Consider the following 25,756-nt stretch of genomic DNA (forward strand, 5'->3'; position numbering starts at 1 on the left):
AAACTGGAATGTTTCACATTCAGTTCTCAAACACTGCATTACATACAAAGCAAGACTCTTAACATTTTTGGTTCTCTGATGGACAAGTAACAAAAGAGGGTGCCTGAAACGTATAGGAGGAAAGCCATGCTGAGGGGTGACCCAGAGCTAATATTTCTTGTGGTTGCAAAGCATTCCTAGAAAATCTGGGGCATGGTCATAGGCGTGCATGTGTTGGGAACCGCCCTGCCTGGTTTCAGAGACTGTAACCCCCCATGGCTAAGGCTGAGTGAGAGACCTTGAGACCCTAAGCCACTAAGGAAACAAAGCTTATCTCCCTGGCAGGAGCACTGCCTCTGCCCCCTTTACTTCACCCTGCCTGGCCCCCAGTGCATGACCAGTTAGCCAATGATGGGTAAGATTCTTCAAGGGAGGGATGACCTAAGACAGACATGGTCACAAGGGGGCCCTCAGGGAAGGACTTGGGGGGTATGGTGAAAGGGAGTGATGGACCCTCACCCTTCAGCTTTGACATGGCCTGAGTCCTCATTCTGTCTGCAAGAAGTCTCCTAATCTCTTGGTTGCCTACTTCCGCTGCTGGACCTAAGCCTGAAACAATTCTAGAGGTGGGTGCAGCCCTGTGCTGGAAAGGGCAGGTTCCCCAGGGAGATCAGGCCTAAGAAAGAACGCATAAAATCCTGTGAAACCTGCTTTGCTAATACCCTCAGTTTAAATGATAAGGGTCCAAGCATGAAATGAATTTGTTTCCCCAAAGTTTTATGGTCCTTTAGCTATCTGACCCTGACTCAAAATAAGCCCTCAGAGTTCTTTGAATGTTATCTATTTGATTATTACTGCCTGACAATGATTGCTGAGCTTTCCATGTACGCCCTGTATTCCTATGCAAATTAAGCCAGTAAAAGCCTGTCAAGACAAGGCAAGGGTCTGCAGGCTCTCCTTTTGAGAGAGTGGCCCTGCAGTCCATTTTCCTCCACAGGACTCAGTAGTCCATGTGAATTTGTCTCGTCTCAGCCACAACACCGTGGACACTGCTTGCCGGTGACCGCGTCATGCGTGGACTTTGCACGAGCATCTACTGATCATACACTCTTTGGCACACACTGTGCTGAGGGTCACAATCTAGGCTCTTCAGAGAAAAATTAAAATACAGGCCCAGAGCAATTACTTTAGAGTTGTCCACAGAAGAACAGTGCATTACTAATACCAGTGGGCAGGGAAAGCGAAGAGATGTAGGAAGGCTTCTCGGAGGAGGTGACAGCTCACATGAATTTCAAAGGAGGAGTAGACTTTACCGAGGCTTCTGGGAACAGGTGCTATCTGACACTTGCAGAATTTTACTGGACAGAAGGGGGAAAAGATGCCCAGGCAGGGGGAAGGACTGTGCCAAGGCACCCTGGTTACAGAAATCCTGGTGCTTCCATTGTATTCAGAGGAGGCAGCCCAGGCTGGGGAGCCGGACACAGGCCAGGCGTGCCAAGCAATGAGTTTGCACTTTATTTTGATTGTGAAGGGACTCTTTGTGTGTTGTTACTGCATGAGGTTCTGACCTGACCCAATGATTGTGATGATAGGACGACTGGGGAATCAGTGGGGAAGCTAACCTCGAGGTAAGGAGATGGCAGTTCAGAGACAGGTAAGGAAACCACGTCCTAATTCAGTCCATCCTCATCCTGTGCCTGCACCAGGTGGGAAGTGTGAAAAGGCAAAGCCAGGGCCCAGCAAATCAACAGAATGTGGGCACTGACCAACCAGCTGGACCCAGAAGATGACATGATGGCTTGAACCACACATTGTCCAAAGTCAGGGAGATCTAGACTTAAGGACACAGCAGTGCTCCTTCAACCAAACAGAACCCTCGTCTCCATGCCATCATTCAAGCTGCTGTGTGGCCTGGCTGTGATGAGGAAAAGAGCTAAGCTATTTGGATTTGCAAAGCAAATGTACAGTGAAATATCAAGGGTAGATAAGTCTTTTAATACTAATCCTAGCAATAAAAGTAACATATATTATCACTGGCTGCCAATCTGAAGACACTCGGAGGAAAGAAAACCACAGGGTGAGAGATCTAAGATAACTATCAGAATAATTAAGAAATGAGTGTAAACAGTAGACCGTAAATTGGGTGACAAATGTGCACCAGATGGGGAGGTATGTTTTGCTCTGTTCTGTTTTGTTTTTATAACTGGGGAGAGGGAAGGAGAGTTCTAGAGAAAAAGAACAAACCGAGGCTTTGGAGACAACATGATCATTGCTTCTTGGACTCCGGGAGCATGCAGAGAGCACAGGAGGGGCGTGGTGGGGCCGCCACCCCAGGGAGCAGAGGGGTGCAGAGTTTGCAAACATAGGATCAAGGCGAGGACAAAAACAGCCTGAGCTTGTCTGAGGGGCAGTCCAAAGGGCCACCCTGGAGAACACAGGGCCGAGAGGGCCTGGCACATTAACAGATAAAACAGACACAAAAATGACACTATATAATAAGAATAAGATGGAGAATTCCACACAGTGGAGACAGGTGGGGGTTTTGTTTGATTTCTGATGCTGCTTTCAGAAGTCTTGCAGGAATGAGTCAAGATGTATAGAACTATTTGTTTGTTATTTTGAAGCAAGAGACTGACACAAGATAGAAATGTGCTAGAGGCAGTCTCTGTTACCCATGAACAAGGTGAAGGGCAAGTTATTCCAAGAGAATCTGTCCAGCTGGAAAAGGTGTAATCTCAAGGCTGAATTCTAGTGAAGAGGAAGCAAGTGCCTGTGATCGATTATGGGAAGGCAAACAATCAAGATGACAAAAAGGTGGTGCTTATCTTAATCTCCCCAGAGACAAGTGAAATAGGACTTTAGGTCTTTAACATTGCTGAAGACCCATCATAAACTTGAGGAAGGACTAGAGAGGTGTTAGGGAATGTAACAGCCAGGATGCAGACCTGTGCCAGGAAAGCAGGACAAATCCAACTGGTAATTTATTTTAAATCTTGGAAAAAGGTAAATGAAGAAAAAAAACACTATTATTTCAATTAGGCCAGAGTATTTTTTTTTTAAAGAAAAGAAAGAAAAAGAGGCATGTTCTAGCCATCGGGACCACTTGAGAATACACTGGGCAGCTCTGCTACCTGAGGAGGGCCATGCGCCCCTGATGGGCTTCCCCCAGCTCAGTAAATGCGTAGGAAGGAAGGAGGTAAATGTCAGGAACCAGGACGATCTGACATGGAGGTTTGTGCAGCCCTTTTCTAAAAGGATGAAGACCCAACCCTATGGAACCCAGACTTGCTTATGATAAATGGGACCTAAGCACGATGTTCTAGATGAGTCCAGTATGGGAGGTCAGATGGAACAGGGTGTCCCACAAGAGAAACCTTTGGAGGCGTTTCTCCTTAGCTGTCAAAAGCTGAACTCATTTGCCCAGAGGTGTCATGCAGCTCATCGCAGACCTTTCCTCTTCTTACTCACTCAGAAGTTCTCTTAGGTTAAATTGACAAACTGCCTCGACTCATTCTAGAAGTAGTCAGTGTGAATCCTAAGTAAAGAAATACATATAAAATAATAACTTCTTGGGATTTTATTTTGAAGAGAGAGGGGGGCAAGTTCAAACAAAACAAAATGTAAAAACATAGAAAATGGGAGAAAGCGGAAGTACTTAGCCAAAAAGCTAATATAAATTTAAGAAGGAAAGAACCAGTCTGTGTGCCAGGCTTTGTGATAATCAGTCTCATTCTGGTGGTGACCCTAAGACCCAAGTTCTCCTATAGAAAATCTCCTGGTACTTTGTAAGTCTTTTCTACACATGTGGCCTCCACATGGGTTAGCTGAACTTGATAGAAGGAACGCGTGGAGAAACCCTGTTTTAAAATACAGACATAATACAGAAGCCCATTTTAGAGATTCTGTTACAGATTTCTCTTATAAATCCACTTATCTAAATGTCTCTGAATTTTTTCCTCATCGAAGAATTTTTTTTTTCTTTATTCCATCTTCAAAATGGATGAAGGGGATTTAGTGAATTCTGGTTTTCCAAGAAGTCATAGTCTCATTTCCGAGGCCACTAGCAACCTGCCACCACATGGCTCTGTTGTTGATAATGAGACTCATCCATCTACATTCTGATAATACCGCTTGGACATGAAAATGACCCACGTGTGTCCGCGCTCTCACAGGCTGCTCAACCTGTGGGGGACTTCGAAGCAATTCTTATTTGAATTGATAGCTGAGATGCACAGTTGCTGATTCACTGAAAGCTTTTAGATGAGACTGGCCAAGACTCACTTGGTCTCAAGGATATAAGGTCTGGCCCCAGAAGAGAAAACACATGCTTTAGGACCATTTTCTTAATGAATTAACTGGTTTTGCCTTATAGCGTTTCATCATTTTCCTTTCAAACAGTTATGTTCTGCTTGAACAAAGACCGTAATTGTGTAGAAAGATTAACTGTAAACAAGGTAGATGCCTCAGCAACACCCAGCCGTCACCAAACCCATCAATTTTAGGAAGGAGGGAGGAGGAAGGAGGGCTGGAAGCCTGACAGCCTTTATGTTAATCACAGCGCTCCCACTGAAAGCAGTGTGTCTGTCTCTTAATGATGCATCTGTGAGGTCCCAAAGAGCATCCAAGGAGCAATTCAGGGTAATTGCATGTACCTTTTCGGTTCAATGTACACCAACTGAAGGCATGATTACCAGGCGGATCTTGAGAAACCGTATGATCCAATCAGAGATGTGTGTGTGTGTGTGTGTGTGTAATAGTATAAATGTGCATACACAGGTGGGCAAAAGTAGGTTTCAATTCAACTTCCTCAGGAGGCAGTGGGGCTACCCCAAGCAGGTCGCTGAAATTCAGGTTTGTTTACTGGTTTTCGAAGACTACAAGAATGTATAAATAATGAAGGCCGGCTATTTGAGCACTTACAAGACTGTACCTAAGTGCACTGTGCTACTGTGGCATTCTTTTGAGTTAATACAGCTGTTGTAGCCCCAGCCAGGTAGCTCAGTTGGTAGGCATTGTCCCGACAGCACCAAGGCTGTGGGTTTGATCCCCAGTCAGGGCACGTACAAGGATCAGCCAATGAGTGCATGAATAAATGGAAAACAAATTGATGTTTCTCTGTCGCTCTTTCTCTCATCAATAAATAAAAACATAATTTAAAAAGCTATTGTGATAATCATAACCTGCCTGTCTTTTTCCATACAAACAACTATCAACCTACCTTTGCCCTCCCTTGCATATAGATATATTATTATATCTCTATTTATATATATTATTGTATCTCTATTTATATATGTTTATACATATAGAGATATAGCTATGTGTATAGCTATGTATATACACATATTAAAACTATATTATGTTATATAAGACACATTGAATTAATAAATTAAAATGTAATTTATATATTTATATTTATATAATGCAACTATTTTCAATGAAACTGACTCCATGGGAAACTTGTTTGGGAACCTCCATATAAAAAACATTTGGTGTACATAATCTAATCTAAAGAATCCTCCGCCTTGAAGCAATTATATAGGATAAAGGCAAGTCTGTATGGGAATTGATTAGGTCATAGCTTTCCAAATACCGGCAACTTAGGTGAAAATGTCAAGTTTCAACCCTGAGGCCACCAGGACCCCAGGCAGGGTGGTGTCACGTTTTCTTCCTCTCACTCACAGGCAGTTTAACCCTTTTCCTGTGCAGTTTGACATCCTGGGAGCAGGACCAAGGGACACAGCAGGAGGGACACCACACAGAGCCCTGGATCCTAATGGGAACTCTCCCACTAACTACAAAATAATTCTAGGAACTCGGTGTTAAAAGTACTGAGATGAAATCAGGAACAAGAAACTTCTGAAAATTATGAAGTGCAACATACACACAAAGTAGCTCTTTCATTCCCTTCATAATCAGTTGTGTTTCCTTTGTCAAGTTCCTAAAGGTCATGGTGGGATGGGCTTTGGCTCAGACATCACAACCCCACACAGACAAGGAACTCTTGTTCGATCACCGGAGACTTGACTATTTATGTCTAAAATAATATTTGTGTAAAAGACATTCAAATAGTTCTCAAAGCCGAATTCTATAATGGTATTCAAAAAGGTCTAAATACAACAGATTTTATTCTAAAAGTGTTTAGAATTCATGAAGACGGATTTTTCCCCCTTTAATACATGGGATGTTTAAGCCATTGCAGCGAAGTCACCCCCTCTGTCCAAAGTGCGCTGAAAATTGTGAAAATAAAACACAGCTCAAGCCTCAGGAAGAATAAGCAGTCTCAGCGCCTCACTTCTTTTCTAAAGGGGCCCGAATCAAAGATTGGGTGACATTTTTCTTCATTCTGACTCTAAATTGTCACTGGAACGGACTCTGTATGAAACGATGTCGGTTCAGTCCCAGCGACCCTGTTCCCAGGGAAACCGGAGGAAACTGTCATCTTTCTCCTCCCCTGCTCTGCAGGCAGCTGAGGCAGGTTCTCACCACAGGAGTGAGTGGGCGAGGGCCGTGCCACCCGCGGGCCCGCCCCTCACCCTCTCTCCACATTCCTGGCTCTGCAGTAAAACGCATTGTGTGGAGCAGCACAGGCCACTTTTCTTAGCATACAAAAAACCCCACTTCAGTCAAAATGGCTGGCATTTTTCTCATTTTTGAGATGTCACATTTTGCATTGTTCTTTTTGTTTTAGGGAGAAGGGAAACTTTGTAATTCTGCATCAGTCCTCACAACACTACCGCACAAACAACGATGTGAAACAGTTGAATTCTCGTTTCTCAAGTCATGGCTACAAAGAAAAACCTGATGTTCACTCCCCCCACCCCAACCGATGTTATGTGTTAGTCAAATTGACTCTGAGGATGTTTTCTGGTTTGGTCCCTGGCATTGTCAGAACAGGGAAACTTGGGGTGTCTGAACTCTGAATTCAGGGCTTAGCCGGTGGGCAGGTGGTGCTGGGCCTAGCTGTGGCTTCACTGGGGCTGCAAGGCTTCCTTCACTTCTGTGCTGCAGACACTGGGCTTGGGTCCTCATCAGATAGTTCCTGTGTCCAGTAGCACATTAAGAAGGAACCAGACGCTAAACAAATGCTAAATAAGAATGAGGTCATCACACAGTGCCCTGGGACGGACCCTGGAAGGCACCGATGTCCTCAGGCAAAGGGGGGGATGTTGGCCTTAGAACCATGAAAGGAAGGCCGGTGCTTTCCTTCAGGGAATCTTGCTGGTACAAAGCAAGGCGATTTTTTCCACCCCAGCCCCAGGTAAATCTGGTTCCACACGTTACATCCCTCACTCAGCACGGTGGTCTGACTTGAAGAGCTCCCTGTGCTCTGGTGAGTGAGGAGCAAAAGTACAACACATCTGTCATGTTAAGATGTGTAAATATTACAGGGAGGAAAAAGAAAGCGTCTTTTCAAAAGGCTTATACAAAATCTATACAATCTCAGGAAGGTTATTGAGGTAAATAAATTTATTACGTCCTTATTTATTTTCGGGGGTATTTCAGGAGACAGTGTTCTGATTCTTCGTAACCTGGTGCTACCTTTAATCTCCTTGTATCTTTGTGCTTCTCATGATTTATTTCAGAGGCATTTTCTGAGGTTAGAGATCTTTTGATAAATAGCTTTTCTTTTTCTTTATCTCCAAGTGCTTCCCTCGCTAAGACTGTATTTTCTTCTTCCTCCTCTTCCTTCTTGCTTTATTTTAGTTCTTTATTCAGCTTTGGGAAATGCAATGACTAAGTTTTCTGAGACTTACCTATGTGTCTGACCCTCAAAACTGTTGAGTTTAAAGAGAGAGACAGGCAGTGAAGTTGGGTAAAATTAAGGGCAGGACAGTCTTTTACAAATACCAGTCTTTTACGGTGTGAGGATGCTTTCCCAGCGACCTCCATTTGCCCTATCTTTTGTCCTTGGACCATCTTTGGTAGAGAGCCCTCTTTGCTGCTCTTTGTGAAGCGACTTCCTTTGGTGGAGGGGACGGGGAAAGCGTGCATGTAGATTTTCTCGTGGAAAGAGTGCTCATTTTAAAAATATATTAAGACAAATTATAAAGAAATTTCAACTCATTTTTGATGCTATTATTTTAGATAGAATATAGTTACTTTTCTGGAGTTAGCTATAAGGCACAATCAGGGAAAATTAAAATATTATTTAAAAATTCAGGCCTATGTTATTCTAAATGATATCATAACTAATTAATTTCATAGCTTAGTCTAAAGACTGAGAGTGCAAATTAGATCTGATCTTACGTTCTAAATCCCCTTTTGGAAACTAATTTAATGATAAAACCTAGAGAATTTACTGGATATATATTTAAAATCTTGCTTTTTTTTTTTTTACACAGCACCATAATCAGGAAGAGCCTTCACATCCACATGCTTCATGTTTCATCCTTCAGAGAGCTGACAACCACCATGGCCGTGTCCCCTTACCTCCGACTTGCCCTTACTGTAACAGGCCTTCTTGGTCACTTCATCACACTCCCACTCCACGGCCTACAGGAGAGACCAAAGTGACAGCAATTATTATGGTTCTGATTGAATAACAGGGAAAAAAATAAGACACCAGTAACCAGATTAGAAAATGTGGGTGCACCACACACCAATAATTTTAAACTAATATAGAATTTAAACTCAGTACATAAAACTCAGTCATATGGGCTGAGACGGGGCTTTAAAGGGGAAGAATTTTAAGGGACTCCCTGCCTAAGTATTGCGTTTAAGCAGCAATCACGTGATATTTAGGTGTGGTCACTATGAGAGAGGCACGTCCAACGAGGTGCCGACTAGCGCACAGTCACAGAAACCGTCACTTCAGTGACGTCACAGAATATACCTGTAGCGTGCTTCCAAGAGAAGCCTGGTGCAGAAGGGTCCAAATGCTCCTTTAGACATTTACGTTTTTATTTTAATAATATGTCATCTACCGATATTTGCAGATAATGCAACAAGAATGATTTTGCTTCTTTTTACTGCCAAGATACATATATAAATGGTGAACAGTCAATAAAATAAGTAGCTCTTGCAAAAAGCACATCTAGGGTTCCCCCCACCCCGATACCAGTAATGTTCACACTGTTATTAGCTCTGAGTAAATATTCAGAGCCCCAACTGTTAAATATCTTTTCCCGGACTTTCCAAACCTAACTCGTGCTGATCAATTGGATGTGGGTACTCACACATGGGGTGCTAACTCACAAATGGAGCCTGTGTTAGTGAAGCTACCAGACAGCGCTGACTTCATAGGAGGAAGTGATGCTTGCAGACATTAATGGTCTCTATGCTGAGACTGTGAATCATCTTTTGAACAAATTTTCCCATGTAAGTTGTCTATCTCTTCTATTACTTCATGGAATGTGGACTATTATGGGGTAAAAATGTTTTCTCCAGCTGTACACGTTATTACAGTGATGTCCTATCTTACTTTAGAGTAAATTTCTGAAGAATTCAGTATTTCTGAAGAACTGGCTAAATCATTGTCAGAAAAAAATATTTAAACAAGGGAAATTTTTTGTTAATTTGGGCTAATGTTAAATAATAAACTAAGTTAGCCAAAGATAAACTAATGTCTAATATTTTGAAGAATAACAGCTTCACTCTTACTTCTAGAAAGATTTTTCTTCTAACTCTCCAAAACTTAGGAGAATAACAAAGTCATTCTAACACCATTATCTAATTTCTACTTATCCTCCAAAGAATGCAACATAACAAAGATTAAAACATGAAACACTGAATCGTGTATAACTTATCTAACTTGGCAAATATGAGTCCATAAGAAAAGTATCCTAGAGAGGACACTTGAGCATCTTTCAAACAGAAACAAAACTACAACTGTTCTCCCTCCTGCAGGCTTGGAGAGGTTTGTCAGTGTCGCCATCTGATAAGAGAATTTAATTCTTTCTGTGATGCTTTCCTGTTCATAAGGTTTAATGGCAACAATATAGTCACAGTTAATCAGCATCTCATGCAAACAAATGACTTGAATTCCATGGTACGATGACAAATAGTTGCATGAAAAGTGATGGCACTTCCAGAGAAGAGATAAGGGCTTCACAAACAGTTTCATAACTGTCTATCTCCATGAAGCACAGATAAAATAAATGCGTTGCTGTCATTCTGAGTAGATGTTTCCTTTCTTGGATCTCTTTATAAAAGCTCACTCTTGTTTTTATTTAAATAAAGATATCCATGCCTTTACCCTTATTTAAACTCCAAACAGAATCGATCCAGTATGATATATTCTTTTAACAAAGTAGACCTTATTACAACTGCAATTTTATACCACCAAGAGGATTTAGTTTTATATATCACAGAGAGAAATTAATTTCTATACAGTGAAATGCTTGAGAGAAAGAGGTATTTTATAATGGCCCTCTGTGGTCTAGCGATTTTTTTGAAAGTTGAATAGTAACACTCTCTTCAGTAAACACAAGAGCTAGTGAGGAGCAAGGCTAGTCCCAGGCTTGCGAGAAGAATATTTATTAAATGCATAAAATGGCTCAGATTTTTCCACTGAAATGGCAAACAAACAGCTCTCGAGGTCCACCTAATTCCCAATTATCCTTTGAATTTTCCAGATAAATATTGGCCAGCGATTGAAACAGGAAGGAATAGGAAAAAGATTGTGAGAGATTTCCAAAAATATTTCATTACTTTATTCAGTTGACTAAGAAAGAGCAACTGCTCACACACGTTTATGGGACCAATAGAAAACAGGACAAATCTTACAGATACTTCTGAAGACAGTTTGTAAAAGTATCAAAATGTACGATCCTGGGTATTTTCATTACAGTATCACCAGCTTTCCAACAATATTCAAATCCAGAATTAAAGACCATAATTGTATAGCTTTTTCTGTTGACTCACTTTCTACCTGAATAAAGGATGGGATAAAGGGAAATTATATTAGCAGTGGAACTGAAAAACCTATTACAAGGCTGAACAAATATTGTGAGATATTCCAGAATTTGAAAAAGAATGTAGTGGGACAACGTGTCTTTTCCAGACTGGCCTAAAATGGGGGGTTCCAGATTAATCCCATGGTGTCTTTTATTCCCTCAGTGAGCGACACTTTACCCATTTGACCATTGTGAGGAAAAACATATAAAAAACCCCACTTTCCTTGGAGAGAAATATGAATGTCATTGGAACTCTCCTGTGGGAGCTCTTAGTTCTCAAAGTTACTCATTGTTTTGTATAAAATTAGATTATGTCATAACCTTTTGGTCATAACTTTTATCATTCCACGAGATTGGTTCTAAACAGTTAAAACTTTAAGTTGAGCCTTCTCGCTCTATTTGCACTGGAGATTCTTGGTTATTCTTTCATGTGTCATAATTTTGGAGCAAATCCCACTACCAATTTGTGAAGCCATCTTTCTTACCTACCCACACCCGGCTTTATGACAGTCAAAACAGAAAGGAACGCATTCTTCCTTCTACATTCCAGATCTAATACAGCACTAATGACCTAATTTCCTGAGTCTCTGGGTTGTTTTAATCTTTAATTTTTGCCATCTCCTGTCTTTTTCCATTGCACCAGAGCTCAGTAGAGAAAAGGAATCAATTCCCTATTCCATTCTGCATTTATTCTTCATTATAATTTTCAACAGCAGACATGTAGCAGTAATATTGCCATTATTTGGCTGTACACAGTAGGCAAAGAGTTGAAACACCTATTTTTTAAAAGACATGAAGATTCCTGTTTGTGGTGCATTTTCTGTCTGTAAATACATACAAATAACATCTGTGCTCTTCAACTAGTTAAAAAAGTTTTCCTCTGCGCACACATACTCATTCTCTGTCATGCAATAAATATTCAGCGGGTGCCCAGCAAGTGCAAGGCTTTGTGCTAGATAATGAGCGATGGAAGGAAAAACTGACATATCGATAACATTGGCACACATTGGATATTAGCTTGTAACAAAATACTAGTTAGTGTCTTCCATCAGTCTAGACAAGATCATGAGAATGCAACAGTGCTCATGTTCCTTGTTACGGTAGCCATGTTCATCTCAGATCCGGTGACAGAGTAGAGCTGACGACATCATCAACTTTCCGGAAGTGACAGTGTTACAGACAGAACTACAAGGAGATGGAGTGGGTTTGCGGAAAGTCATTTTTTACCTGCAGAAACCTTGAGGGTGTAAGGAAGCTCCTAGTGTTTCATTATACAGTGCACGCCCCACTGGCACGCACACACCCGTGCTTGCGTTGTGATAAACTGAGCTGAAATCTCAGGAGTAAATCAGATGTAGGAAAGAAAAATGATTGGCTCTTTTTATGTGTGTGTTACATACATTTAAGTCCACAGTTCTCAGAAGTATATAAACAAAGCTGTGTATATCACATTTCGCAGTGAGAGAAGTTAATTAGACAGGGACCAGCAAAGGCAGATACTTTTCACAAAAATGAAGAGAACAACATTCTTAGGCAGATGGGCCACTACTCTTTCAGCAGATGGCTTTGCTAATTAGATACTGGCAAGTGATAACATTTTTTTAAAAACTAGTTTAATTACACAGTGCCAAAAATTAACAACCACCTGAGGGCTTTTTTTTTACATGTTTGTATTCATATTCTTATGTCATGTATTTCTGTGAAACACTGGAGAATGTTAAATTGTCAGGGCAATTATAAACAAATTGCCAGGGAATGTGAGGCCATACCTTTGTTCAAAATGGAAGCAAATACAAACTAGCTGGAACTTGAAATAACTGTCATTTTTATGTAACTTGAATAAAGAGTCGATCTAGTCATCCTTGAGCATAAGACATCATCGCTAATGACCTTTCACGGCCACATGTGACAGGTGTAAAACAAGTGGCACTTAAGATGGCATGCTGTGTGCACTGAGAGACACAAAGTGACTTGAGTCACTTTGGCAAGACTTGTCCAGCTTCCTCCCCATCTTCCCTTTGTGGTGGGTAGTAGTGTACTTGCTCATATTTAATGTTACTTTGCCATATACTTGAACTTATGCCCATGTCAAATACAGGCAAGTCACGTCATGCTTACAGTGACCCCTGAGAATCAGAGAATTGGGAGGGGATTTTATATCATCTAAGTATTGTTTTTTGATTCTCATTACCCTAATATCTTCCGAAATTAGAGACATTGTAAATTATAACCTTAGAGAGTCTCATAAACATGTATTATTGTCATTTATAAGTCTTATTTATTTATCCTCACCCAAGGATATATTTTCATTTCTTTTAGAGAGGAAGGGGTGGGGGGAGAGGTATGAGAGAGAGAGCGATGAGTTGCCTTCTTGTAAGCACCCTGACTGGGGACTGAACCTGCAACGTGGGTGTGTGTCCTGACCAGGGATCAAACCCGCAACCTTTCAGTCTACGGGACCACATTCCAACCCACTGACCAACACCAGCCAGGGCTGTAAACCTTATTTTAAACCCCAAGATTTTCTCTCTCATAATATTATCAAATCAAACTTATTTTGAAATCTGCACAATGGAACTCCCAATTTGTTAAATGCTCATTGGGCCTCTTTTTTCTTCTTTTTTAATTGGGCGTTTTAAAGTGAGGGTTGTTTTTTTAACTCAGTAGGTAGTATATTACATTCCTAGGGCTGTCATGAGAAAGTACCACAAACTGAGTGGCTTTAAACAGTAGAAACCCGTTCTCTCTCAGTTGCCAAGGCTAGAAGTTCAAAATCAGAGTGTCCACAGGTTTGGTTTCCCCTGGAATCTGCAAGGGAGAATCCGCCTGGGCTTCTCTCTTAGCCTCTGGCGGTTGTGGGCAATCCCCTGCATTCCCTGGTTTTAGCCTCTCTCCAATCTTTGCCTCTGTTGTCATATGGTATATCAGTGTGTCTCTGTCCAAATGTCCCCCTTCCTACGAGGACACTGGTCTATAAAGTAAAGCCAAACCCTGGTCTGGTATGCCTTCATCTTAACTGATTGTATCTGCAAAGACACTATTTCCAACAAAGGTCACATTCTGAGAATCCAGGTGAACGTGGATTTTGGGGGAACATGATTCAAATTCGCACAGAGAACATGACATAAAAGTAGGAGTTTGAGGCTGACAAGTGATACCACACAAATAGGGTCATTACTCTGCTACAAATTAGCTGCCAGATCTTAGGCAAATTACTGATAACAATTTACTGAACTTTTGTCAAGTGCTAGCTACAGTGCTAAGCACGATCTATGTATTTATCCAATTTACATCTCTATAATATTATGTGGGAAATACTATAATAACTTGGATGACAACATTGGCTAAAAAAACTCAGCAAAAGCCAAAAAAAAAAAAATCTTGGTAGACTGGAACTGTAACTTAGACCCAAACCGGTGCTCTGAGCCACTCTCCGACCACTGAAACTCAAAGTGCATCCCTCTCATTATTGATTGTCAGTTTCTTTGTTTTGTTTCCTCATAAGCTAGAAAAACATATAACTAAATCACAGAAAATGTTGCATGTCTAAGTTTAGAGCTATTGGCATTCAGTAAATATTCATTAATCATAAAAAGTATTGATTCCCCTGTATAGAGTGTATTCATTTTTAAAGTCCCTGGATCCATCCATGATCCTAGTATTGATTTTAGAGAAGAAATGATTCACCTAATGAAGCTATAGAGTCAACAAGTGTGTGGCCAAAGACAATGTAAGAATCTTGGGTTGGTTTTGTGAAATTAAACGTCTTGAATATGAAAAGATAGTTCTTCTATGTAGCAACAATGTTGTGCTTTCAAAATGAATATTGAGGTGTCATCCATCCTTTTTCTGCCACAGCCCTCCAGCCCCTCACCCCCGATTAATCTGGAGTATAAGCCAAAGCCATCTGCAATGTTCGGCCATATCCAGCCACTTTCTTTCTGTCTCATTTCTAGAGCCCCCCACCCCGACACTGTGTTTCAGGAGACATGGACCCCATGATGTGATCCCGGACCATGCAGATGTGTTCCACATGGCCCGCGCACCAGCCAGTCCCACTTCCTGGAACACTCCTCCGAGATGCCCACCTAGCTAACACCCTTGCCCCCTGCACGTCTTTGCTCACGTGTTCATCCCCCAAAGAGGCCTTTATAACTATGTGTGCAAAACCACATCTGCCTTCTCAATCCCCAATGGGAGGCCAGTTACATTTGGGCAGCATCTTGCCCTCTTGGATCACTTATGTGTTCCCAGAATCTAGAACAGTGTTTCATACACAAGAACTCAACAGACAGTTACTGAATACTAAATGACTGAATACAGAACGCCCTATACACACAGCCTTGGAACCATCTCCAGGGTGTCCCCAGAGGACCTCCCATGCACAAAGGGAAGGGGAGACTGTGGGGACTTTGAGTGTCTGGGTGAGCCCACCATATGCTGCACTTCTGCTGTGAACACCCCACAAGGAGTCCTCATCCAAACACTTGACTGTGCCCCAAAGTGTGAAGAGAAAGAATGGAGGTGGCTTCTTTCTAAAGAGGGACAGGAAAGACTAGGGAGATCCACACTTTTTTTTTTTTTAGCAGTAGACTGGTTTCTTTAAGTAAATCTTATGCATAATCTCATTTAAATAAGGTAAATATGGCATTTAATAACGTCATGTTTCAAGTACAAGATGATCACATTAAATCATTAAAAAAGTGAGGACAAGTGACTGCTGAGTCACAGTGCTCTCGGCATTCAATTATTTCTAGATTTTGCTCTGTTGCCTATTTTTGAAATAATACTGATTATATAAATAAAGTAGTAATAAATAAGGCCACCTTTGAAATTCAGTTGCTTTGGAATATAATCAGAAATGACACCAGACACTTTACCCCATGTTCCACAATAAACCAAGTAATCCAGGTAACATCATAATAAAAAATTAATTCGCAAAAGACTTCCAATGTGTTTATAATTGTATATATGGTCTACATTGGTATAAATCCTATTTTAAATAATAGAACTAAAACACATATTACACATAAAATCCATGAGCACCTCTAGAATCCTGAGATTCCAGAAAACATATTTGACAAGTTACTTTTTTAAGGGACCAGGTGTGTCTGATAAGCAATTTAAAGGGCTTGGAATGGACCTGCGGGTGGAGAAATCAAAATAATGTAGGATGGATTGTAATAACTCTATTCCTGAATATGGATATGCACCACTGGGATGATTTTTGGAAAAAAAATGCATCAGAAAGGAGCCCAATATTAAAGGATAATGTTTGGAATAATTTTCAATGATAATTATCAGACACCGAGGCTTCCAACAACTGTTGTACTGCAAAAATGTTGCCATTAATGAGAGTGATGTTGGAAGGTAAGGCTAGTAGGAAGGTGAGCTGCTCCTGGATTCAAAGAAATCACTTTTATGGATCCAAATGGATTGGTTTGAAAAGTGGCTTACTGTTCAATCTGTTAGCCTAAATGTAATGAAAATGTTCAATTACCAGAGGAAGACTATTTTCAACATAAATTTCCTAAAGAATGGAACTGGTGACTTTTTGTTTTGCAGGATGACACCCAACCAATTCAAAGTCCATCAAGCATGGGATAAAAGTGTTGACTTCTCAAGGACTTGCCTAACTTAGTATTTCCCAAAAGTGTTTCATGGGAAAATGATTGCTTCTAATACCATGTTTTTTCTTTTTTAGAGCATACAATTATATAGACGATGCCTTTCAAACACCGCAGTATTTGTAATGTTCAACAGAAATCATGATGTTTTCTAGAAGCTATAATTAGACATTTTAGCTGATGTAACAATCATGCTGCACATGCTAAGGGGCACCCCAAAAGGAGTAAGCTGATTATACAATGTGGTAACAAGTATCAGACTGAACCGAGCTTAAGACTATTTGAAGACTTTATGGAACAATGACATAAGGTCTTGCTAAATAAATAAATAAGTAAGTAAAGAAAGAAGAAAGAAAGATGGAGAAGCATATTGGCATGGGATACTTTGGAGGACCTTGACCAACTCTGCAAATGAACAACTTGATTGACACAATGAAGGCTTTCTTGGACATGTCTTCACAAAGCTATATCTGCAGAAAGGCTCTGACCAATGCTTTCTTCTAGCACAGAGCACTTGACTACTGGCCATCCCATTCTAGAACCATTGGGAAAACGAAGAGAGACAAGTCTGACCCGAACACAGGAGTGAGTTTCCTAGGCAGACGCTAAATTTCATTTGCAAACACAGTGAAAGGGCTCACACAGGGCTGCATCCCACAGGTCAGACAAAGCAGTAAGGCAACACGAAACAAATGTACAAACAAAGGGACTGACTGCAGCAACTTCTGCATGGATGCGAATGAAGAGGCAGAAACCCTATACTTCTTTGTCCAGCTTAGAATTTCATTGTATGGACGTCAATAAGATACTTTTACAGCTTCAAGAGGACTGTCCTATCTGTGATTTTGTGTGTTAAGAGTTCTCTTTCTTGAAGTGGAAGGTCACTTATTTGGGGGTCATCAGTCTTGGTCCTATTATTCACCCTGGATAAATCCTAATGAAACATGCTGCACAGACTGTCAGCTTAATAGCCAATATAGACAGAAATAAATGGGTGTTTGTTTTAGTTCTTCCATCAATATTTTCTACTTTTCTGAAAACAAACAACACTTCATACCTGATTTTCTCAGCAGTTCTGGGTTAGAAGGTGTGCTAGAATCATGGGAGTACTTACAAAGCTCAGATTATAGATGCTTACCAAGGAATTGTTTTATACTCACTGGACCACTCAGAATTTACTTACTATTTGTGTTATAAATACTTGCTTCCTGAGATGTGTCTTACCACTACAAAGATTAGCTTTCCTTCCAACTTCAAAACATATTGAGCTATTTGCCACATCACAAGATATATTGAAAAGCCTTTTATGAGCCTTATCAGTATTATTTCCATAAATTTTTGCTTGCAGCTAAGAGAAATGAACATTAAAATTTGTCTTCTGGTGTACATTTGGGCAGTTACATTTCTCTTTTATTTTAAATAAAATGTATAACAAGATGATATACTTCTGTTCAAGACACATTATTTATAATATTCCAATGTTAAATGTGGACTTAATGAATGTTATCGATATATTCATTTCTCAGTTAATATTTAACATTCTTGTTATTTTAGTAATATCTGCTTAAACTTATTAAAGCAAATACATAACTTAACATTGAGCAGAAATTTGTGCTTTTGCCATTTATTTCTTCAAACATTTTTCTCTGTTCTATAGTATACTCAATTTATTTACATGCCAGGGGCAAGTCTTAGAATATTATCCTTACAAAATTCTCTGATGAAAATGAGCTCTATCTAGGAAACAAGTCCAACAGTGTTAAGTATGAGAATAACAGCTGGTATTTTATTTTATTTTATTTATTCATTTTTAGAAAGGGGGAAAGGGAGGGAGAAAGAGAGGGAGAGAAACATCATTTGGTTGCCTCTCGTACACACCCCACCCAACCAAGACTAAACCCGCAACCCAGACATGTGCCCTGACTGGGAATCGAACTGGTGACTTTTGCTTTGCAGGATGACACCCAATCAATTGATCCACACCAGTCAGGGCAGAGCTGGTCATTTTATGATACATATAGTGTTTAAGATGTTTTTATTGAAAATGGATGTTTTGTTATATTTTACAATAAATGGAAGTCAACTTCACTCAGTCTCTCCCTCCCTTTTCCATGTATTCTCAGCAGCTCTTCTGATACGTGATTAGACAGAGCTGACAATGAATTGCCAAATCTTGCAACTTTACCCAAATTTCCATGAAGGAATTTGAAGTCAATTATTTGGCTCTATGGCTCTGAGTAGTTTCCAGAAACACACATTGTATATGTCTGGTGGTGGCCCATTGTGGCAGGCTGAATAATGACCCCTGCCAAAGATGCTCACATCCTATTCCCTGGTACCTGTGAATGTTACCTGTAGGCAAAAAGGGCTTCCCAGATGTGATGAAGGATCTTGAGATGGGGAAATCAGCCCAGATTATACAGGCGGGCCCCATGTGTAATGAGAGGTATCCTCACAAAGGGTGGCAGGTGGAGGTTTGACACACACAGAGGGGAGGTAATATGATCACAGAGGCAGCGAATGCAGTGGTGCAGTCACAGGTCGAGGAGAGTCTCAGCCACCAGACTCTCCAAGAGGCAAAGAACAGATGCTCCCCTAGAAGGGGAGAGAGGGAACACAGCCCAGCCTCCTTGATTTTAGCTCCTGGCTTCTAGAGCCGTGAGAGAAGAAATTCTGTTCGCTTTAAGTCACCATGACTGTGGTAATATGTTACAGCAGCCACAGAAAACTACTATAGGCATAGGTACCCATGAAATATACACAAGTGTGCAAACACACAAACACACACACATGATTTTGATGTCACCAGGTGGATAAATTTACCTCCACGTTCTGCCAAACATCTGAGCTGGTCTGCAAATATAAAAGACGCAGTCCCTGATATCAAATACATCTCTCGGAGGGATACACTCCGTGGTTTGGGGCGTATTGGAAGGGAACTTGGTCCAGATGTGGCTGCAGATGAACCAAGGTTTGAGCTGGATTGTGAAAGAACTGATCAGTGAATGCAGGGATGGGAGTTCATGAAAAGGAAGGGAATTATCCCATGCAAAGTCCTGGAATGGAAAGAAAGCATATCTGAGAAACTGCAAGTACCGGGAGAGAGACGAAGAGGAGATGAAGAGTCTGGAAAGCAGCTCAAGCCTGACCTCACAAACCATGCCAAGGAGTTCAGACTTTGCTCATGATCTAAAGAGAAGGCATGTTCAGAGGTTAAGCAAGAAGTTGGCATGCTGAGATCAGTATTTGAGAAAGGTCTCTTTGGGGGCACAATAAGGCCCGGAACGGAGAGTGGGTGACTAGGAGACGGGGGTAGCGACCCTCGCAGGCAATGAGCAGTCAGATATTGAGAACTGAAATAGCCAGTGACAATACGATGACAGAAGGGTGGGAAACCAGCTACTTAGTAATGGGAGGTGCACCACAGATGTGTGGAGGAGGACCACACGCCTGACGTGACAGCTGGGTGGACATCCGTAGCTCAAGTCTGTCTGATCTATTGTATGACACCAATGCCCACCCACTCCTCTGGCTGGCTTTGGTCTGAGGGCCACGCGTAATTATGGACTGCCTTCTTCCCACCCCCAATAAAGTAACTCCAGTCATACAAAAATAAACTGTCTTTGCAATTCGGCATGAAGAAAAACATAATAGGACAATAAATTTACTTCTAAAATACAAAATAGTTAACAAAAAAATTCATAGGATGTTTTTATCATCACACTTTTTGAATGAAACATACTTTAGTTTATTGGTAGTGAATTTTGGTTTTATTAAACCAACTGAAAAACAACAAACCATATTTATCCCATGAAAGGTTGTGCTAACATTATAAGAATTCACGTAGTTCTGTACAGGAACTCTTTTCAAAGTCTAATGACAAAGGCTTATCTGCTTGGAATCCTGTGCACAGAGTCAAGCAAATGCGATGATATGAAAGTAATATGACACCAACAAATGAAAAATGGGAGAAAACTTAACCATCCTTGACTTACAGGACATTTAACAAAGTTAAAGAAATTGAAATTTGTAAGTAAAAAATAGAATGGAATAATTAAGTTTTTCATATCTATTAGTCTAACATTTCTCTTTATATTTTCATATATGTGAAAAATTCTGAAAAGAAACAAGCTATTAAAAAACCAAATATTTATTCTGCCTCCAAACCAGCCAAATTCAGAATTCACAAAGAATTTTAAGTATACTTGGATCTCAATCATATTTCTCACTATCAACAGAGGAAATTTAATGGCATTTTGGGGAACACTTTGGGTCTTACTCTAATTTTTCAAGTTTGGACTGAATCACATGCCTACCCTTTGGATAAGCAAAGCGAGTTCAAGCAGACCCAACAGATAAACGAGGACTGTAGAAAGCACTCAGTGATCTGGAGTTGTCACAACGTTGAAAGAGTGGCTAGTACGTATTAGAGCAAAGCAACAGCAGGAACAAGAAATCAGACAATGTTTGACAGTAGCACACCTTGAAAGAGCAGCCAGGAAGATATATCGGGGAAAACATTCCAGAATGGTCGATGGGGATGGAATAGAGTGCTCTTCTGCCCAGCGTCACATACTCTGCCCTCCCAACAGCCCTGTGAATCAGCTGTTGGTATTCAATTCATCCTACACATGAGGTAGGAAGGCAAATAACTTACCAAAGGTCATCAAGCTATTAAGTGGATGACCCAGGATTTGAACCCAAGACATATGGCTTCAGCATCCATGATCTTTGCCCACATCGTAAGGCCCCTTCTTTTAGTGAGTAGGGTGCCAGGAACTTGAAGATTCCTAATTTCTTCCTGCCTTACCAAAGTCCTACTGAAAGATCAAGTTCCCTTGCTTTGAACTTTTCAAAGGAAATAAAATGTACTGTGCATTTCTTTCTAATAAAAGGGGGAAAAGACCCTTGGAAGGGAAATGAACCTCGGAGGGAAGGTTTAGCTGAAGAGATGCTGTCCCTTCATTTCATTTTGTTGTTACTGAGACTTTGACAACACTGTTAAGATTTCAATGTGCATTGCAGACATATTCATTCATTTGAAAGTCTTAGCTAGCACCCACTTCGCCCCAGCCTCACCTCAGGCTGCTTGAGCTCTGAAAGTACATGGAAAACACAAAAGTAACTGTAGAATAGTCTATCGCTCTGCAGTTCTGCAGAGTTATCCAAGCCCACTTGAAATAATATCAAAGGCAAGAGCAAGTATGTGTGGGTGTGTCTATAATCCCATCTGACACATTACTTTTGGGTGAAGATTATTAAACGAGACAGGTCATTCAAACTGGGTTATATTCCCAAAGTGAGTTTATATGTTGGATTTGATGAAATAAAGAAAAACCCATCCCACAGAGATATGAAGGTGATAAGCACCTAGGTCAACAGAGCCTGAGTCCTGGTTATGATGGACCCACTGATTATGCAGGCACAGCCACATGAGATTCTAAGATCCCATGTTCCCATCTCTCCACCTGGAATATGGAAGCCAGCCAACCCCTTTCTCCCACAGCAAAGCACAGGAACACCCTGAGGAGGTGTGAGGACCACTGAAGAGGTGATACCAGGCCTGGAAAACACAAAGACTCTGGGACCCGGTGCACCCTGGGTTTTCACACTGGTCAGAAGTCAGCCAATCTGCTGTCTCAGAGCATGTCACTCTTCCTTGTCCCCAAATGGTCTTATAGTTCCCCCTGCTGTCCTCTCACTAGAGGATCCAGCACTTTACAATTCTCCTAAATGGTCCCAAGGCTGACAGTAATGCCAGTGTTAAAGGGAGAGGCCAAACATGTCTCCTGAAGCCATCACACAAGCTGTGGAAAACCACTGGGCTTTAAATTTAGTATTTTGTAGGACAGTCCCACCCTCAAGGAGCTCTAACATCCCTGAAATAAGTAACAGTAACAGTTACCCCCTCATCTCCTAAGGCCTAGAGATCTGATTAGGCTGGATAATTCAGAAAAGTTGCTTTCTCTTCTTTATTTTTCCAAATAGGATAACATTTTCCCCCCCATACATATCTATACATACTCTCACTCAAGGCCAACTGATTTAATGGATTGTGATGGATCATTAGGTCTCTTAATTATTTTCTTAGGATTATTGTAGCTGTGAAAATCAAGCCACAAACATTCCAATAGCAGTGATAAAATATTTAATTGCTTTTTAATTTAGAAATGATTTCTGGTTATGAGAACATCTCTGTCCCAGTGTGTTCATCATTTCTCTCTGCATATTCAAGGGCCTTATCAGTCTATTTATAACCATTCTGATTGGTTTATTTCTACGTTGTTTTGACAAATGTCATTCATAATTGGTTAGATTTGTGTTCATCTAACATAAAAACCAGGTGACTCAACCAACACATAATTTTTAATTACCCAATTTTAATTGAGTCTATGAAAAAATGAATGCAGCAAGTCCATATATGGTCTACGAAATTTCGGACTTTCACCTTTTCTAAACATCTGACCCTGGGTATTTCTAAAACACTTGATCCCTAGGCCATCTCTGCCAATTTCTGCTCTCCCTTTAAATAATGATGTGTCTCAGGAGAAACTCTTAGCATTAGAAATAGCTTCTATATTGCCACTACATCAGTGATAAAATTATTATTGCATAGTTTTCCTCTTTGGACAGCATTACCTGGCCCCACAACAGTGAAGCCATCAATATGGTGTACTTCCATTCTTACTTACTGACAGGAACTATTCATTCTTCTAATTCTCTTTTGAGCATATCCCGTGTGATACCCTCATGGGTCCCACACTTGATATGTCTGAATCACCACAGATGACCTCCCTCAGTGTCTCCCAACTTGCTTCTCCTAGTTTGTTCATACCACCACTCACATAGTTGCTCAGCTGAAAGATATATGAGCCATCCTTGACTGTTCTCACTGTCCACATTCAATCCACCAGTAAATCCTGTTGGATGTAATAAACACACACACCCCATCCCAAATCCATCCACGTCTCCATAAGAATCCCTTGCCTACACTATGATAGCAATTTTCTAATTGGTGCTCTTCCTCCAATCTCACCCCATTATAACCCTCTGTATATCTCAACCAAATGTAACTATTTAATATGAAAATGAGATTATGTTTAATAACCTCTAATGGCTTACTGTTGTAATTAAAATAAAACCTGGAGTTTACAGCATTGTTCAAAACACCTCATGAGATTTTGAGCCCATTTCACTGATCACATCCATTCCTCTGCCCATAACCACTGCAATCCCACAACTCTGAACAGCTTGTCCTTGCTTTAGCCTACCAAAGTCATTCCCTCTTCTGACCCTTTGGATTTGCTGGTCTCTCTTCCCAGAAATCTCATCCTTTACACCTCTGCCTGACTCCTCAACATTCAGATATGAACTCAAACGTCACTGAAAGTGGAGATTTTCTGAACACCTCACCTACAGGGGCCATTCAGATACTGTCTATTGTATCACTGCACTTGAATTCTCAGCAGCACACACTTACCACTTTCTAATACTTTCCTTAACCATCGATGGATGACATGTTCGTCTCCAAGTATAATGGAACTTCTAAGAGAATCAAGTTCTTTTCCTTGGCTCACCACTTTCCCTCCTGCACTTAGAAATTAGATTGCCACACATCACATCCTAACTAAGTATGAACTGAAAGGAGGAATGAATCTGAGAGTTTAGAGAGGCACAATGACTTTGCCTTTGGAAACTTTCTGAACGGGTAACCACCTCAAGGCGAGAACCTCATCACATTTGCTATTAGGTGAGCCGGGTTGTAAGACCATAGGTTCAAGATGTGTGTAAAGTTTGGGCAAATGATTTTGCATTTCTGAAACTCATCCTGCAAATCTATGGAATGGGAATAATGACCCCTGTGCTTCTTGTTTCATAAGATTGTTGTGAGACAGAAAAAGATGAATGTGGACATGGTCTGTGAACTGCAAGGCAGAGTAAGCCAGGAGGGGTAGCTGCGCCCAGGGTCATCGGACACTGAGAGCTCGTTTTTGTCAAGCATGCATTTGCTGGCCCACCACGCGGGTGTGGCTTAACCAGGGTGGCGGGCATCCCCGCCTGGCCCTGAAGAGCTTTGCGTCTGGCAACAATCCAGAGAATAAATCCTCTGCACAGTAATACACACAGAGAAACTCATTAGTTATCCTCTCCACCACCTCCTCACAGAAGCCTGTATCGAAGACACTCAGATAGCTCCAAGGATGACAGTCTGCTTACGTTTTCCTTTCAGTAGGATACATGGCACAGGTACTATCACTGGAGAAACAACCACAGAACTACTCTCAGGAAAAAGTGAAGCTCACCACATCTGGCAAACAAACTATATACATTGATTTCATGTATATACACTTATACACACTCATACATATACACACATACACACACGCACACCACACACTTCCTATATACATATATGCTTCACACTTATATATGATTTTTTTCACATCAAATTAAATCTCACTGAAAGTAAATAAAATGAAATAAACGCTTCTGTGTCATACCTGAAAATGCCCATCAAAATAGTCAGCTCCCAAGCACAATGTGTGGTTTTATTAAGGACTGAGACTGTATAGCTCTAAACAGTTGATTACAGTTTCTCCTCACAACAGATGAGGTCAATGAAGCCCCTAACTACCTCCCACCCCCACGTTAGGCACGAGGCATCACCACTGATTCAGAAGCCAGGCAGCAGAACCGTCAGCAGTGCACCCCGGTGCTGGGCCCGGCTGCCAGATGTTTCAGGGGGCCAGCATCAAGGGCATCAGTGGGTGTTTCAGAAAGGCTCCGGAACGCGTCATAAAAAAAGGAAGCACAGCCAGACAGCTCTGTATGCAGCAACCAAGGCTACAGGGGGTGAAGAGAAAGAAGTCCAGCAAAAGGTCAGGGTGGGTCCGGGTGCTACCAGGGCGCCCCATGACCAACGGCAGCACCCTAAGGTTTGTACCTGCCTAAAGCTCACTGAAACTGAACACTGAAAACTAGCTGAGAAGGAACACTGGGGAGAAGAGCTGTCAAATGTCAGGCTGCTAAAATAAAAGAGAAATGCTCATACTAAGTTCCTCGGAAAGAATCTCTAAAGAAGTTACCAGTCTTACCCGCTTCCCTTCAAATAGGTTCTCAAAATGCTAGTTTGAGGCTGACTTCTACGTTCATACTTCTACTTCTTAAATTAGCAGGCTCCGTGAGCCAAAATTTAACAACCCAATAAAAATCCTGACTATGGGATTAAAAAATGCATTGATTAAACTCAGTCTC

At 41.0% G+C, this 25,756-nt stretch overlaps 1 protein-coding gene across 6 annotated transcripts in view; it reads right to left on the bottom strand.

Annotated features, from left to right (window-relative positions):
* Positions 1-25,756, bottom strand: part of SEMA5A (semaphorin 5A) — a 451,159-nt gene that overhangs the window by 164,145 nt on the left and 261,258 nt on the right. For all 6 annotated transcript variants that reach the window (XM_053913864.2, XM_024578532.4, XM_053913861.2 and 3 more), the window contains one exon: positions 8,410-8,472. In XM_053913864.2, the coding sequence (XP_053769839.1) occupies positions 8,410-8,472 (63 nt within the window). The remainder of the gene's footprint in view (positions 1-8,409; positions 8,473-25,756) is intronic.

The sequence above is a fragment of the Desmodus rotundus genome, chromosome 1 (genome assembly GCF_022682495.2).
Source record: "Desmodus rotundus isolate HL8 chromosome 1, HLdesRot8A.1, whole genome shotgun sequence".
Classification (NCBI taxonomy): Eukaryota; Metazoa; Chordata; class Mammalia; order Chiroptera; family Phyllostomidae; genus Desmodus; species Desmodus rotundus.